A 13,499-nucleotide genomic window follows, 5' to 3' on the forward strand; every position below is an offset into this window, starting at 1 on the left:
ATTCTAAGTTTTAAATAATGCTGCTTTTTTTCACAATGTGACAACATATAATAATAATAATAATTATAATAGCTAATATATATATAGAATATATATATTAATAGCTAATATATATATATATATAGAAAATTGCTAGTGCAAAGCATTATCCAATATATATCTGAATCGTGATACATTATAGATATAGTTAAGCCATTAAAAATGATATCATGGATATTTGATTGCATCTAGACACAATTACATTTGTTGTATAAATACAGGTTGCTGCGATATTGAAGTATATTTTCCATTTACTCTAGATATCAACATATATATCTTAACAGTGATAATTTTTCATATTATGATTGTAATTCCAGCAACTCTTTTATTCTTTTGACAGAAAGTTCTACACCCTCCATCGCTTCTCTTGAAACCTACAAACATCAAAATGAATGACAACGATATAGCGATATACAGCGATAAATTCATTCATATAAAATATAAATAAGAGAAAAGTTTTACATGTAGGAAATTGAAAAATCCATGTGGCAAATCTGGTAATATATCCAGCGTAACTTTGTTGCCAAGCGAGCGAAGCTTCCTCGCAAACATGACGGAATCATCGAGACAAGGATCAAACTCTACCGTCTAAAAGCAAACTATTATGTATAATATATCCCAAAATATTCAATCTTTTTATATATAAAATATATATAAAATATATTTTATATATAAATATTTAAACATTGGATTTTACGTTATCAAAAACTAACAAAAGTTCAAACACGTACCAATATTTTCATAGGCGGTATATGGGCTAACATATCGTCTGATGCGAAATAAGGACTCATGAACAGGTCCTTCGGTACCGTAAATATAAATTCCTCCCAAAAAGGTTTAGCATTCTTCGTATCAAGTTGCCTGACATCCTTATTGTTTCTTCCGAGGGGCCATCCGAACAGAGACCACGATTTGTCACTTTGTCCTGAAACATTACCATCTCTGCTGACATTTCCATTTTCCGCAGGTGACGACATCGAAGCGGTGCCAGATTTTCGGTACATATTTAAAAATCTGCTGATATATTCTCGAGACCCCATTTGTGCTTTCGGACCTTCAATACCTATTACATGAAAAGATTCTTTTAAAATGCATGCTCAAAAAGAGAAGTAAATATACATATTTTTAACAAATAAGATCTAATATTATTATTATAGAGTTATGTATTGGCTGAAATTGTATATACCATCGACTTCGGTTAAGCTGACAGAATTTAACGTTGAATCGGACGGTAGGGATACTAATTTTTGCGCGCCATTCGCGTCATCTCCATTTGGACTCAGGGCTAATGCTATAAGGTCACTTTCGCTCACTTCCGCAAAAGACTCTGTATCTGATTTACTGCATTCTTCATTCTCACTTTCTCTGTGGAGAATAAATTGTATTTGTATTTGCATTGTATTGTATAATCATCGCATCTATAATAAGATGTGTACGTGACAAAGTATACGTTTGATATTTCTTTCTATAAAACATATCTTTTATCATATAAAAATATACGTTGATTAGAATAAAAGCTATAATAATTTGAACTAAAATCTTACTTTGTAGGTTTCTTGTTATCAGATCCTACATAAGCTTTCAAGCATCGTACCATAAATCCATATGGTAATAATGAATCCGTAAGGCAGAGCAAACGAGACGGCGACGGGACGAAATCGATTAATATTGGTGCGTAAGCCATAAAAATACCATCTGGTCTTTTTATATTTAACTGTAGGCATTTTAAAGTGGCTCCCAAATTTAAGTTACCTCCCGCTGAGTCACCTGTCAAAACATTAATTATAAATTTTCCAAATTTTCACTGTAATATCGCATAAGCAGACCAGCTATTATGCACATTATAGGCATATCAAAGATAGATTTACTTTTATCTTACCGACAAATATCACCTTTTCAGCTGTACTCCCGAGTAATGTACTTGCATGCTTTAACGCCCATGCGTAAGCATACAGCACTTCTTCGAGCGCGCGTGGATAGGGAGCTTCCGGAGCTAAACTGTAATCTATGCTTAAGATCGGTACACCTAACGTTGTAGTCCAATTATGTAGATACATTTCGTGCGATCGCGACGTCTGTGCCACGAATCCGCCACCATGAGTATGAATAATCAATTTGTCGCATGGACCATGCAATTCTCCTCCAATACCCCCAGATCCGACCTTGATGGAGTTCAAAAAATATTATTACTCGCTCTACTTAAATAATTTTAAATCTCTATTCTATATATAAATTCTATGATTTACATCCCCACTAAAATATATAAAATATATAAAATATATATTATATAATATATAAAATATATATGATAATATATAAACTATATATTATAATACATAAAATATATATTAGAGGATATTATAATTAATTAAATGTATAATATTTTGTATGTATTTAATTTCTTGTATCAAATTAATATTTTCTTTACCATTCCTAGACGTCGTTTGGAACTCAGTAATCTAACGTGAATCGGTTTTTTTCCTATATGACTATTTGGTATCGGAATTGAAACAGTTCCACCATCGAGAGTAGGCAGGATTAATTCCTCGGGTGGAATAGATATTAATTGATTGATAGCTAATGAGGGAGTTACTATGGACAATATTTCTGAAATACAGATAAATAATTTTATTATTTAAATATAAGTGCAATTAAAAAAATAGTTTGAATATCTAAACAGCATTTGTTGTAAACAGATATGAATCTTTTTCAAGTTGCAGGACATTTTTACATATATTATATACATATATTTTTCCATAAATAATATTATGAATATTTTTAGATTTAATTGATGTTTCTCTTTAATTTAATTTCTTATTTCTTACCAAGTTCATTCAGGAACCAAAATGCTTGGGCAAAAGAGATATCAGCATATTGAGATATGTTAACAATACGACGTGCTCTTGCTTCAGGGTCCAAAAAATACTTAATGGAATTAGCACATCGTCCTAGTACCGTATCATTATTATAATACATCTCACTATAAGATACCATAGCAAATGCTATTGTTTTTAATACCTTTTTTAAACTATTACAAAACTGAAAAAAAGAATAACACTTTAGATAAACTTGATCCAACAAATATTATAGTATTATATTTCACAAATATTGTTCACAAATACCTGAAATCCTATGCATCTACCGTAGAAACAGTATTGATTAATATTTTCTGTCCAATGAATAAACTCTTGAGTGCTATGGTCCATTATGAATAGCGACAGTTTTCCATCGCTCATTACTTCCGTACTCCATGTGTACAATATTTTTAAATACTGCAAAAATGTCTTTAAGGATACCATCAACTGAGAACATGCTTCTATTTCCCTGGGAATTAAACATACATAATTCAGAACATTATTTATACATGAAATAAACATATGATGTATGCGATATACAACTAATTACTTCATATGATGAGTCTTTCGGGAAAACATGGAGTCTTTTTGATGATACATTTGTCCGCAGATCTGTTCGGTATGCGCGACACATTTGTCGACCATCGAGAGGAAGCTCCTGTATCCATTTCCCGGTGTCTCCTCGTCGAAGTCGAAGTGCGACGCAAACCTGGCTATCTCGTTGTACAGAGGCTGCAATTCGTCCAACTGCTCCAGGATCACCAGCAACGCGGCCTTGATCCTGACGCTGTTCTCGTTCTGATGGGACGTGAAATACTCCACGCTGACACGGCATAATTTTCGCAAACCGTTCCATTGCAAGGGTTCAAGTTCCTCGAACGGTCTGTCAAAGTCATCGTTGGACATTGACATCTGAGCGAGCCTCGGCCAACGTTTTAGCACTGACAGATGTAAAACTCTTTCTCTCCCTCTCTTTCTCTATGTATCTGATTTCTCTGTGATTAATTAACTCTAGAATATAATTTGACAGACGGAACAAACAACTGTCTTACTGATGTGCATCCTGGACAACTAAGTAACTGATCGCCTGTCGACTGACTGATTGAACTTTATTCAAGCATGCTGTACCACAAATAGAGACCAAGATCCATATATAATATCTAATATCAAATGTGAAATTATATCAACAGAACAACATGTACATGATGACTGTTTAGTACGTGATTTCGATCAGGATTAGGTTAATCTAAGGCGGAGATACATGTATACATGTATCACGTTGCACTTTCCGATTTGCAGAATAAATTTTACGGAAATTGTAAGTTGGTGAAGAACGACAATGCGTCGTTAATTAATTGCACAATTATTCTGACGTAGTCAGCCTTATTCGTAGCGTTAAAAAAAGCTTCGCTTGACATTTGACACTTCACGAGCGGTCTCAATCACGCCGTTTTCCGTCTCGCGCTCTTGTCAGTCGCGCTTCGCGATGTGAAATGAGAGCGCGTTCCAGTTTCTAGAATAGTAGTGTCTTTCTCTATTTCTCTCTTGCGCGCTTTCATGTGTCAAAAAGTTTTGATAAAATCGCATGAGTAATAGAATCCTTTATTGAGAAGCTCGATAAAGATATTGATGTATTGTATATATAAAGACGTGATATTCATGCAAATATTCGCACAAGCTTTTATTCTTTGTTTCAATTCTTACATAAAAATAATAGATTTTATTGATAATGCGATATAAAATGATCATTATAGATCTATACAATTAAATATTTTTATATATGTATATATAAGAATGATATTAAATTAGTGTATTATATAGCGATAATTATATATATATTAATAAAGTAAAATTTTATAATAAATCAATTTTAATAAATGTCAATCAATTTAGTCGTACAGATATCTGTATGGAAAGATTTTATGATAAATTTGGAATTAATTTTTTATTAATGCGAATTTATAACAAATTTATTTATATACTAATTTTTTTTATTTTCAATACTTAATCTTAATTATTCTGTTGATTATAAACAAAAATCTGCTGATTTCTTAAGTAAGATCCGAATTTTTTTATTTAAGTAACGATAATGAAATGTAAATATAATAAAAGCTTATTTTAATAAGATATATATAAGGCTCATCAGAGATAAAAATTGGATTGCATCAATAATTAAATAAGTTTTTTCTCTCTGTATTGCATAATATTTCATTAAAATCTTATGAAATTTCATGTTGCATTTCTCTCAATTAGACTAGCTTTTATTAAGACACAAATAGAAAAAATTTAGATAAATAAAGCGAGAAAACTAGACAATGATATATTGATAGATCGTCAAGAGAAAAACTTACCCCAAATTATAAATTATTATCCGGATTAAGGAAAAAGTAATATCCACAAAGAAGCGATATGTTAATCGATGAGTGTTTTGTTGTTAAATAACACCACGTCAATAATAATTATAATATGATAGCGGTGACAAAAAAAGCCGAAAAAACGAGTTGGCAAAAAATATATATGTTAACGTTTTGTCACGTCTTATTGAGTTAATCAAAACAGATGATAATGAAAATGATACATGTATATATGTATATTCATTTGCATCATAAAATGATGCAGCTTTATCGCATATGCGTATATATATGTAGGCGATAAAGTTGATTCATTATACTGTCTTGCAGATGCAATTTTTTACCATTCCTGATGTGCATCGAGTCTTAATTGGACGATAACAAAGACGATATATATACTATATGTTTCGATTCTTAATTAGATCATTTATGCGCGCATAAATATAGTGAGACTTTTGTCTCGCATTTGATAGATGCGATCTTGATTCAGAACTGTCAATCGCTTTATGAGATCAAGTATATAAATGATTGCATACTAAATTATATAGCTCTAATTAAGATAATTACACAATTAATAATTAAATATTAATATTACACTTTGTACTTTAATATTAATATATCATGTAGAAGATAAATGCAAGTATTTAATCAATAAATTTTTGAATAGCAATATATTTTAACATTCAATTAATTCTTTAATTGTTTCAATAATCTAATACGCGAAATTTCAACGAGACAATTGTATAAAAATGAAGGACAAGCAGGCGCGATCGGGATTCTTTATAATTTATTTATTGATAAGTAAAATTACATTTATCCACAAACACAATACGTTCTTTTCAATGGGGTGTAATAATGCGTTAAAACTTGTGAGCGGCGAGGAGAAACACCTGCGAAGGAGAAAGAGGGACGAGGAGAATTTGTTTCTTTTTTAGTCTTTCGACACTGGCTCTTTTTTCGTGAACAACGGCGAATCACGGTATTTTCTTTCAATCGCAATTATTATAATATAAAAGAGAAGAATTGAAAGTGCAAAAAAATACGGAATTTATAAGACATACAATAAGTATGAAGAGAAAAAATCGTATCTCTGAAATAAGATTTCTCACGAATCGTACGAAAAATCATCTCTTGAGCTCTTTAATTCTTATATATAAATTATATATATATATATGTGTTAATTATCTCATGTATTTAAAAGAAATGTATAAAGCCGTTCTTTGTGCGCGAAGTTCTCGATATAATAATTATGCGATTAAAATTCCAACAATACACGACGCAAATATCTTTCTATCTTTGGAATGATTGTTTATAGCAGTCTCCCACTTTATAATTGCCACAATTAATTATTTTGCATCGTTTCCGCTTCCGGATTGCCATTGTTCACAGAAGAGAAAAGCAAAATCTTTCGCGTGCGTAGTAGTAAATAGTATATTTTTCAGAATTTCAATTTTCATTGCTATGAAAAAAACATATTTTAAGAACAATCGGGAATTACCTTTACGCCACGCATAGATTTTCATCTGCATTATATATTTATATGTAAATACGACGCGTTGTTATTATATTAAGCTTTTTATATACGAGATAAAAGGACGATAACGTAAAAACAATTTTTTATTTCGCGCATTAAATTATTTCTCGCAACGCGCGAAAGCAGAATCCAAAGTTTCCAAATAATTAATTATCGCGTCGCGCAAAAGTCAATGAAAATGATATATTTTCATGTCAAAACACGATAGAATAATAATGACACGGCGGGGAGACACACTGAAAAAACTGTAAAAATAAAATCTAGTGTGTTTTATAGTCTCATTATTATAACTCTTTCTCCGTCTCTGGACTTGCTAATCTCTGGACTGCGGCTTGAAGGACGTATATTTTTTTCTTCTTCTTCTTCTCCTTTTCCTCACGTCTCACATGGCTTTTAAGCTAAGTTCAGTTATCTCGATATAATATATATATATATATATAATATATATATATACTTATTACCTCTTTACAAAAATCAATTCTTAAACTTATATATACGGAGGTGGCCCGATGCAAATTCACAGTATCTTGAAGCGCATACTTTTTTTTTCATATCTTTCTTTTTCTTTTCCTTATCTTTCCTTTCCCGCCACAACCGAATCACCGAAACATGATATGCTCCGACTATAACTGGCTAATACTGATACCACCCCGACATCTTCTACGAAAGTCATCGGGGAGAAACATTGGACCGTTGTTGCCGTAAATATATCCTCCGGATCGGCGAGTCTCGAGATTTACATATTTATTTATATATACGCGAGATACAATGTGCCAAATCTTGCTTTGCTTGCTCAATCGCGTTGAATTTGACAAACGATATATATGTATACGCGATTAAATCAGTTCCGATACCGGCCAATCGCAAACTATCTTTCTGTACGAGAGCAGAGAGATCCTTAGAAAAATAATAAGTACAATCGTTTTTCTTTTTCAAGGAAGGTCTTCAGCATCTGTGAATCCGTATCAAGGTCAGGTTCTTTTATATGCGATGTTGTCAATGTGTTGTTTAACGACTATATACGCTATAGGTACATAATGTTTAATTTAATATGTATACATGTATATGCATGTGTATATTTTCATATATATATTTGTATATATATATATATATATATTTATCTATATATTATTCATACGTCGCGCACACACACACACACACACACACACATATACATATATAATCGATATTTTATATCATTATTATTATTAACGCATTGATGCTATCTGTTGTTATTCATATAGTTCATAGTACATTCACTGGTATAATTGCTATCGTATCTTATGATATATCTAAAATAATATTTTTAACATTCAGCGATGTGTGTGTTGTTTATGTGTATGTCTGTGTCTAGCATCTTGTTCGATTATACACACTGTTCCACCGGAGTTGCGTGAAGAGGCAAACGATCGCTGTGTGTGCAACGTGATTCGCGATTAAGATAGATAGGAGAAAGGCAGCTGCTTCACAAGTGCGCTTAGGAATATAATATCTAAAGGATTTCTTCTTTCTTTCTTTTTAATCGCCCTTCGATTTGTGCGGACGATTATCGCGCGCGACACAGTTGTAGCAAAGTGTGTAAGAGCGCAATTGAAGGGGATGAGGACCACTTTGCAGCACGTAACCGGGAATACGTATATACTTATGCGTGTGGACATTTCGTGCGGGGTTCTTATTCACATAAGAATACAGAATATGTAGAACGCGATTTTTAATTGCTATTCACCACGATAAAAATGATTAAACCAATCGCGCGCCGCCGAGCTGAATCCGTCCCTTTCGCACGTATATATTATTATACCAATAGGATATATCAAGATATATACGAATGCCTCAAGGTACAACAACGGTGCACCAACGATAGCGATGCTTATACGCTCTTTATTGTGTCCCCGCCATAGGATAGACGTCGTAAAAACTAAAAAAAGAAAAAAAAACGTTCTAATCTTTTAGATGTTTAAAAATACATCGCAATCTTTCATAGACGACATAGAGATATCTTAATCTCTCTCAGACTCATCGTAAAGACGTCGTGCTTTTTAGATGTCTTTAAGACTTCTCTGTGTGGTGTGTGCGGTTAAATATTACCACATTTACCACAACCACTAATGGACGGTTAATGGCTATGTAGATTTTGTGGCAGCGCGTGTATATATATATATATATATATATGCATGCGCCGGCGTTAGATGCACCGTATCGTATCGCAAGCCCTTTATTTTTGTTTGTTACGAAATAAGTTCGACGAAAGCGCGTAAAATAGTTTTCGATTTAAAAAAAAGAAGAATATATGTGCTTTTTTCCCCACGCGACCCTGGCGCTAAAGTGCGGGCTACTACTTTTTTTTTTCGTTTGACCATATACAAATATATAAGCATTAAACGTGTAATATATATATTATATCATCATCGTCGTCGTCGTCGTATATAATTAGTAATATATCCTAAGATAGTTATTGTATGAACGATCTTATTTTTTTCCCGAGAACGCAAAACGCGGAAACGAAAGAGAAACCCTCATCTCAAGAGCCGCTACTCTTCTTCTTCTTTTTTTCGACCTAATACAGTCGGAGGTACTAATGCCACTCAAAAATGATCTCTGGTTGAACTGTTCCTCTTGTTCGGCAGCATCGGCGTGATCTGTCCGACGCGACGATTTCTCTCGTCGATCTCTCGTCGGCCAGATCGAACGAAACTGCCGAACATTCTCCATGCTAGCGTTCTCAGCACCTCGACAAAACAATGGGCTTTCGCGTGGAATGATAGAGTGCTCGCTTCCTCATCGTCGTCTCATTAACTTCGAGATATATACGTCAATGATTCTTAGTTTCCTTACGTCTTAAGGTTTTATTTTCTTTATCATCTAAGTAATAGACGTTAAGTACTGAAAAAGGTCACCGAGAGAAACCGAGGCAGTGGGAATCGAACGGAGACGGAGGGAATAAAACAGCTGCATCACGAAGGTAAGAGGTGAGACGTGCAACGTGATAACATGAGGCGTGTGTTCTGATATTTTAAGAGTGCCGCGTAGCTCGCTCGCGCTTGGTTACTTTAGCATAATGTTAACGATTACGCGATTAATCAAAGTATTTTACGTCTACATGCTGCTCCCAGTGACAAGCTACTACAAAACGCTATCGCTTTTTTTTCGTGTAGTGCTTAAGCTGCGTTATGTTTTATTGCCATTGTTTGTCTCCGAAAATATCAGAACCTAAAAATACAGCAAGGAGCGCAACGACGTTTACATCGTCCGTGTAAACGTACGTTCTATTCGTCATTCGAACCCGTTCGTCCCCAGGAAATGAGAGATTGATCGGTTAACGATCAACGACATCGATCCATGGAGCTTCCGATTCGAGTGCGCAACGTGTAGAGGCGGAGGAACATCAAGGTAAGTCTAAAAACGGCGTTTTCTACTTTTACACAACACGCGCGCTCCTTCCTGTATTTTTATACCGACATGTATTTTATATATGACAACGTAATATGAAAACAATGCATGTGCATGAGATACTTCCGAAGATAGCGTGTAACACTCGTGTTCGTATATGGCACATATAAGTGTGTAAATTCTACGTCATTTTATCTCCCGTAGAATCCGTTTCGTTCCCATCATCCAGCATGTATCCCTGCTGTGCTACAAACTTTACTTTATTTTACACATATTGTCAATTCTTTGCGAAAATCGATTTACACGTAACAAGTGGACGCGATACGATATAATACGCGCGATGTGTCTCTCGTCGCAAGCGCGATCTGCCGATTAAGAAAAAACGCGTTTTCTGAATTAGCGCATCTCTCCGGGAAATATACATGTTCCGGGGATCTTCGGAAGAATCTCGCGGGGGAGGGTTAGAGATATACATATTATTTATCTTACTCTAACAAAATACTATGAGATTCTTGAAGAAAATACGCGAGAACGAATACGCGATTGCGACCAGCTTCAGAAATGAAAACTGTGTGTGAGGCGACGGCCTCGGGCGAATTATTCCTTCACCTCGAAGTATTTGTATGTAGGATTCTCGTAACCGTTGATCTGCATATTCGCGACGTGCCGTTCCTCTGGCGTGGCTGCTTGATCGACTTCGATGAAACCCTGTGGAAAATCAGGAACCATTACTCGTCATATCACATAACAATTCACATTGCAATTATATTATTATAATTACTTCTCTTACATCACGCACAAGTTCTCGTTTAATCATATACTAAAAAATTAAACAAATATAAAAGATGTATATTATATAAATATTATTATATAAATATATATATATACATATATATATAATATTATATATTATATAAATTTACATTATATGTTAGTTATAATATACTAAAAAATTAAACAAATATAAAAGATGTATATTATATATATTCATATAATATACTTTATTATATATTATATATTTATATTATATAATAAAGTATATTATATATTATATAAATATTATATAAATATGTGCGCAAGAAATGATCACTGACTCATACGATTCTTGCAATGATATATAAAGATACCGATTTATCTTTTAATGCGACAACATACTTGGCTGTGAGGACTTCTCGCGCTGCGTCTCTTGAATACCGCGACACCCACAACTGCAGCCGCCATAAGTGCTATGCCAGCGAATGCGAGTGTGAAGTAGACGGATCGACTTTCTCTGTGATACACTTCTCGCCTTACAGAGTAACCCTGCGAAAGTAATGGGATTTATTGATATATTGTATCGACAAGAAATTCATAGATTTTTTTCTATCAAAAAATTCTAATTCTTTAATTGATAAATAAATAATTAATTTTTAAACAACAATAATTATGACTTTTTAGCTGCAGTAAACTCTCTTACTGGCTCGGAATGAGAGACATCATGAGTCATGCTGTGAGCTGCTCTGACTACTCCCTCGTTATGCATAGCGGCGACCGCGACGGTTTGCTCCGATTGCTGAGGAATGTCCTTGGTATCGATTGCCGAGTCGGTCTCCTCGTGTTGTTCCTGCTCCGTGCGAAGCTCACCGCGTTCAGCCTTACGTTGCTCTTTGCGCGCTCGCTCGAGCTGCTTCTGATGTTCCTTCTCTGTAAAGTATAAAGTAAAGTATAAAACACTCTCATACAAAATTCAATAGCTCGACAATTTATCGTAAATACCTTGCTGCTTGCTGGCAACATCAGCCTGGTACTTGTCTAGGATGGCTGCCTCCGCTTCCCGCGTCATCGCCAGCAGCAAACCCGGAGTCTCATCTTTACTCCTGAGGGCCAAAACGTAATCGTCCATGAGACGGCCGATCTTCGCGCTTAGGTCTGGATATCTGAACATAAGAAAAGAAAAAATGAGTCTAGCGTTTTTTTTTTTTTTCTTTTTCTTTCTTTTTAACGACCGCGGCGTTTTCGCTTTGCGTGCAAATCCGTATCGCGTGATTCGCGTATTTATTAACGTGTTCGAAGAAAAACTGTAGAATAAAATATTACCGTTCCAACATCAAGAGACTCTGATTGGTAATCCTATCGATTTCCGCCAGGTGCTCCAAAGTGGCCGGTTTCTCTCGTTGCGCCTGTTCCAAACTGCTGTCGAGGAGATGCTTGTAATGAGCGATCGTATGGTGCCTGTCTTTATGAAGGGCTCTGAGTAACTTTTGCAGACATTTTTGAATGCGGTGCATCTATAATGACATAGAGAGCAATGTAAGACAGAGGTAAAAAAGTATTTATCTGCGTAAAAAAATATATAGAAACTTACATTCGGCGGCGTTTCATTAAGTGCCGCCGTATAACATGACATGGCTTCTTCGTTTCTCTGTTTAACAGCCTCCTAAGAAACAAAAATTATTATAGAATTTAATTTTCATTCAATAAATTATTATTATATACAGATCTATTTTCGTTAAATATTTCTTAAATTAATTCCTTTAATTTGAAAATAACAAATTCAAGATAAATTTTAAAGATTTCATTAAAATTTATTTAAGTATCTTTTCATAATTCGTAACGTTTTAAATTTAAACGGACTGACGTCGCTTCTCTAGAATACACATATCATATCATTTCCACGTACTTGCACTCTTTGTTGATGCATCGCGCTTAATTGATGCTTCTCCGCGGCGCCGCTTTCCTCGAGCGCGGCAACCGTCTCTTGGAATCGCGCCGTCATCCAGCGCTTGAAAGCATCCGCGGCGACGGGATCGTGGGCCCTGATGTCCTGATATCTCTCCTCGAGGTCACTCCAATCCTTCATCACCTGAAAGCGTTGTAGCACAAAGATTTCGACACCCATGTCCCGCGCCATAATATTGCCTCTTCCAAATATACGATTTATTTTTCTTATTTCATTTTCAATATAAATTTCAGTATATCTAAACTTGATCTAATCGATTACAAGCGATCGATTATATTCTACGTTCGCTTTCTCCATTCTATTTATAGGTGAAGAGATATGCAATATGATGCTACCAGATACAAACTACTAATATTTTGCCTCACTTTCTCTATTGCAACTATATCATCGAACTTACTTTCGTCACTTTCTCCTTGTGCACCTCCTCGAGTCGCATCTGAGCTTGCTTGTAACTCTGATGCTCGGATCGCGGATCGAAGTGCGTCAGATAAGGATCGGGCGTGCCCTGTGGTTGGGATGGCTGCTGCGTACTCGTGCTTACAGGCAGCGGCATCGCTGTCGCCTCTTGTTTGATTTTCTCCGTCGTGGAAACGGTTGTTGATGGTCGACTG

General features: G+C 34.7%; 2 protein-coding genes across 4 annotated transcripts in view; both read right to left on the reverse strand.

Annotated features, from left to right (window-relative positions):
- Nucleotides 1–272: 272 nt before the first annotated feature.
- On the reverse strand, nucleotides 273–3,806 carry Hsl (hormone-sensitive lipase). The gene is made up of 10 exons (XM_083048289.1): nucleotides 3,445–3,806; nucleotides 3,162–3,363; nucleotides 2,865–3,078; nucleotides 2,468–2,646; nucleotides 1,919–2,201; nucleotides 1,584–1,806; nucleotides 1,226–1,404; nucleotides 771–1,102; nucleotides 502–627; nucleotides 273–413 (listed from the first exon to the last, which is right to left on the reverse strand). Exons 1-10 carry the CDS (start codon nucleotides 3,804–3,806, stop codon nucleotides 339–341), a joined length of 2,175 nt encoding a protein of 724 aa, XP_082904415.1. The 3' UTR covers nucleotides 273–338.
- A 2,215-nt stretch (nucleotides 3,807–6,021) lies between these two features.
- Nucleotides 6,022–13,499, reverse strand: part of Appl (amyloid-beta-like protein) — a 45,278-nt gene continuing 37,800 nt past the window's right edge. The window contains exons 8-15 of one of the 3 annotated variants that reach the window (XM_083048292.1): nucleotides 13,286–13,496; nucleotides 12,829–13,011; nucleotides 12,514–12,585; nucleotides 12,246–12,436; nucleotides 11,925–12,025; nucleotides 11,626–11,852; nucleotides 11,325–11,471; nucleotides 6,022–10,877 (exon numbers count right to left, since the gene is read on the reverse strand). In XM_083048292.1, the coding sequence (XP_082904418.1) occupies nucleotides 10,767–10,877; nucleotides 11,325–11,471; nucleotides 11,626–11,852; nucleotides 11,925–12,025; nucleotides 12,246–12,436; nucleotides 12,514–12,585; nucleotides 12,829–13,011; nucleotides 13,286–13,496 (1,243 nt within the window). In that variant the 3' untranslated portion in view covers nucleotides 6,022–10,766. Of the gene's footprint in view, nucleotides 10,878–11,324; nucleotides 11,472–11,625; nucleotides 11,853–11,924; nucleotides 12,086–12,245; nucleotides 12,437–12,513; nucleotides 12,586–12,828; nucleotides 13,012–13,285; nucleotides 13,497–13,499 lie in introns of all 3 variants that reach the window. The other 2 variants (XM_083048291.1, XM_083048290.1) reach the window with 2 other exon arrangements.

The sequence above is a fragment of the Prenolepis imparis genome, unplaced genomic scaffold (assembly GCF_030444845.1).
Source record: "Prenolepis imparis isolate NDT839.2.m4 unplaced genomic scaffold, iyPreImpa1.0 SCAF_10, whole genome shotgun sequence".
Lineage (NCBI taxonomy): Eukaryota > Metazoa > Arthropoda > Insecta > Hymenoptera > Formicidae > Prenolepis > Prenolepis imparis.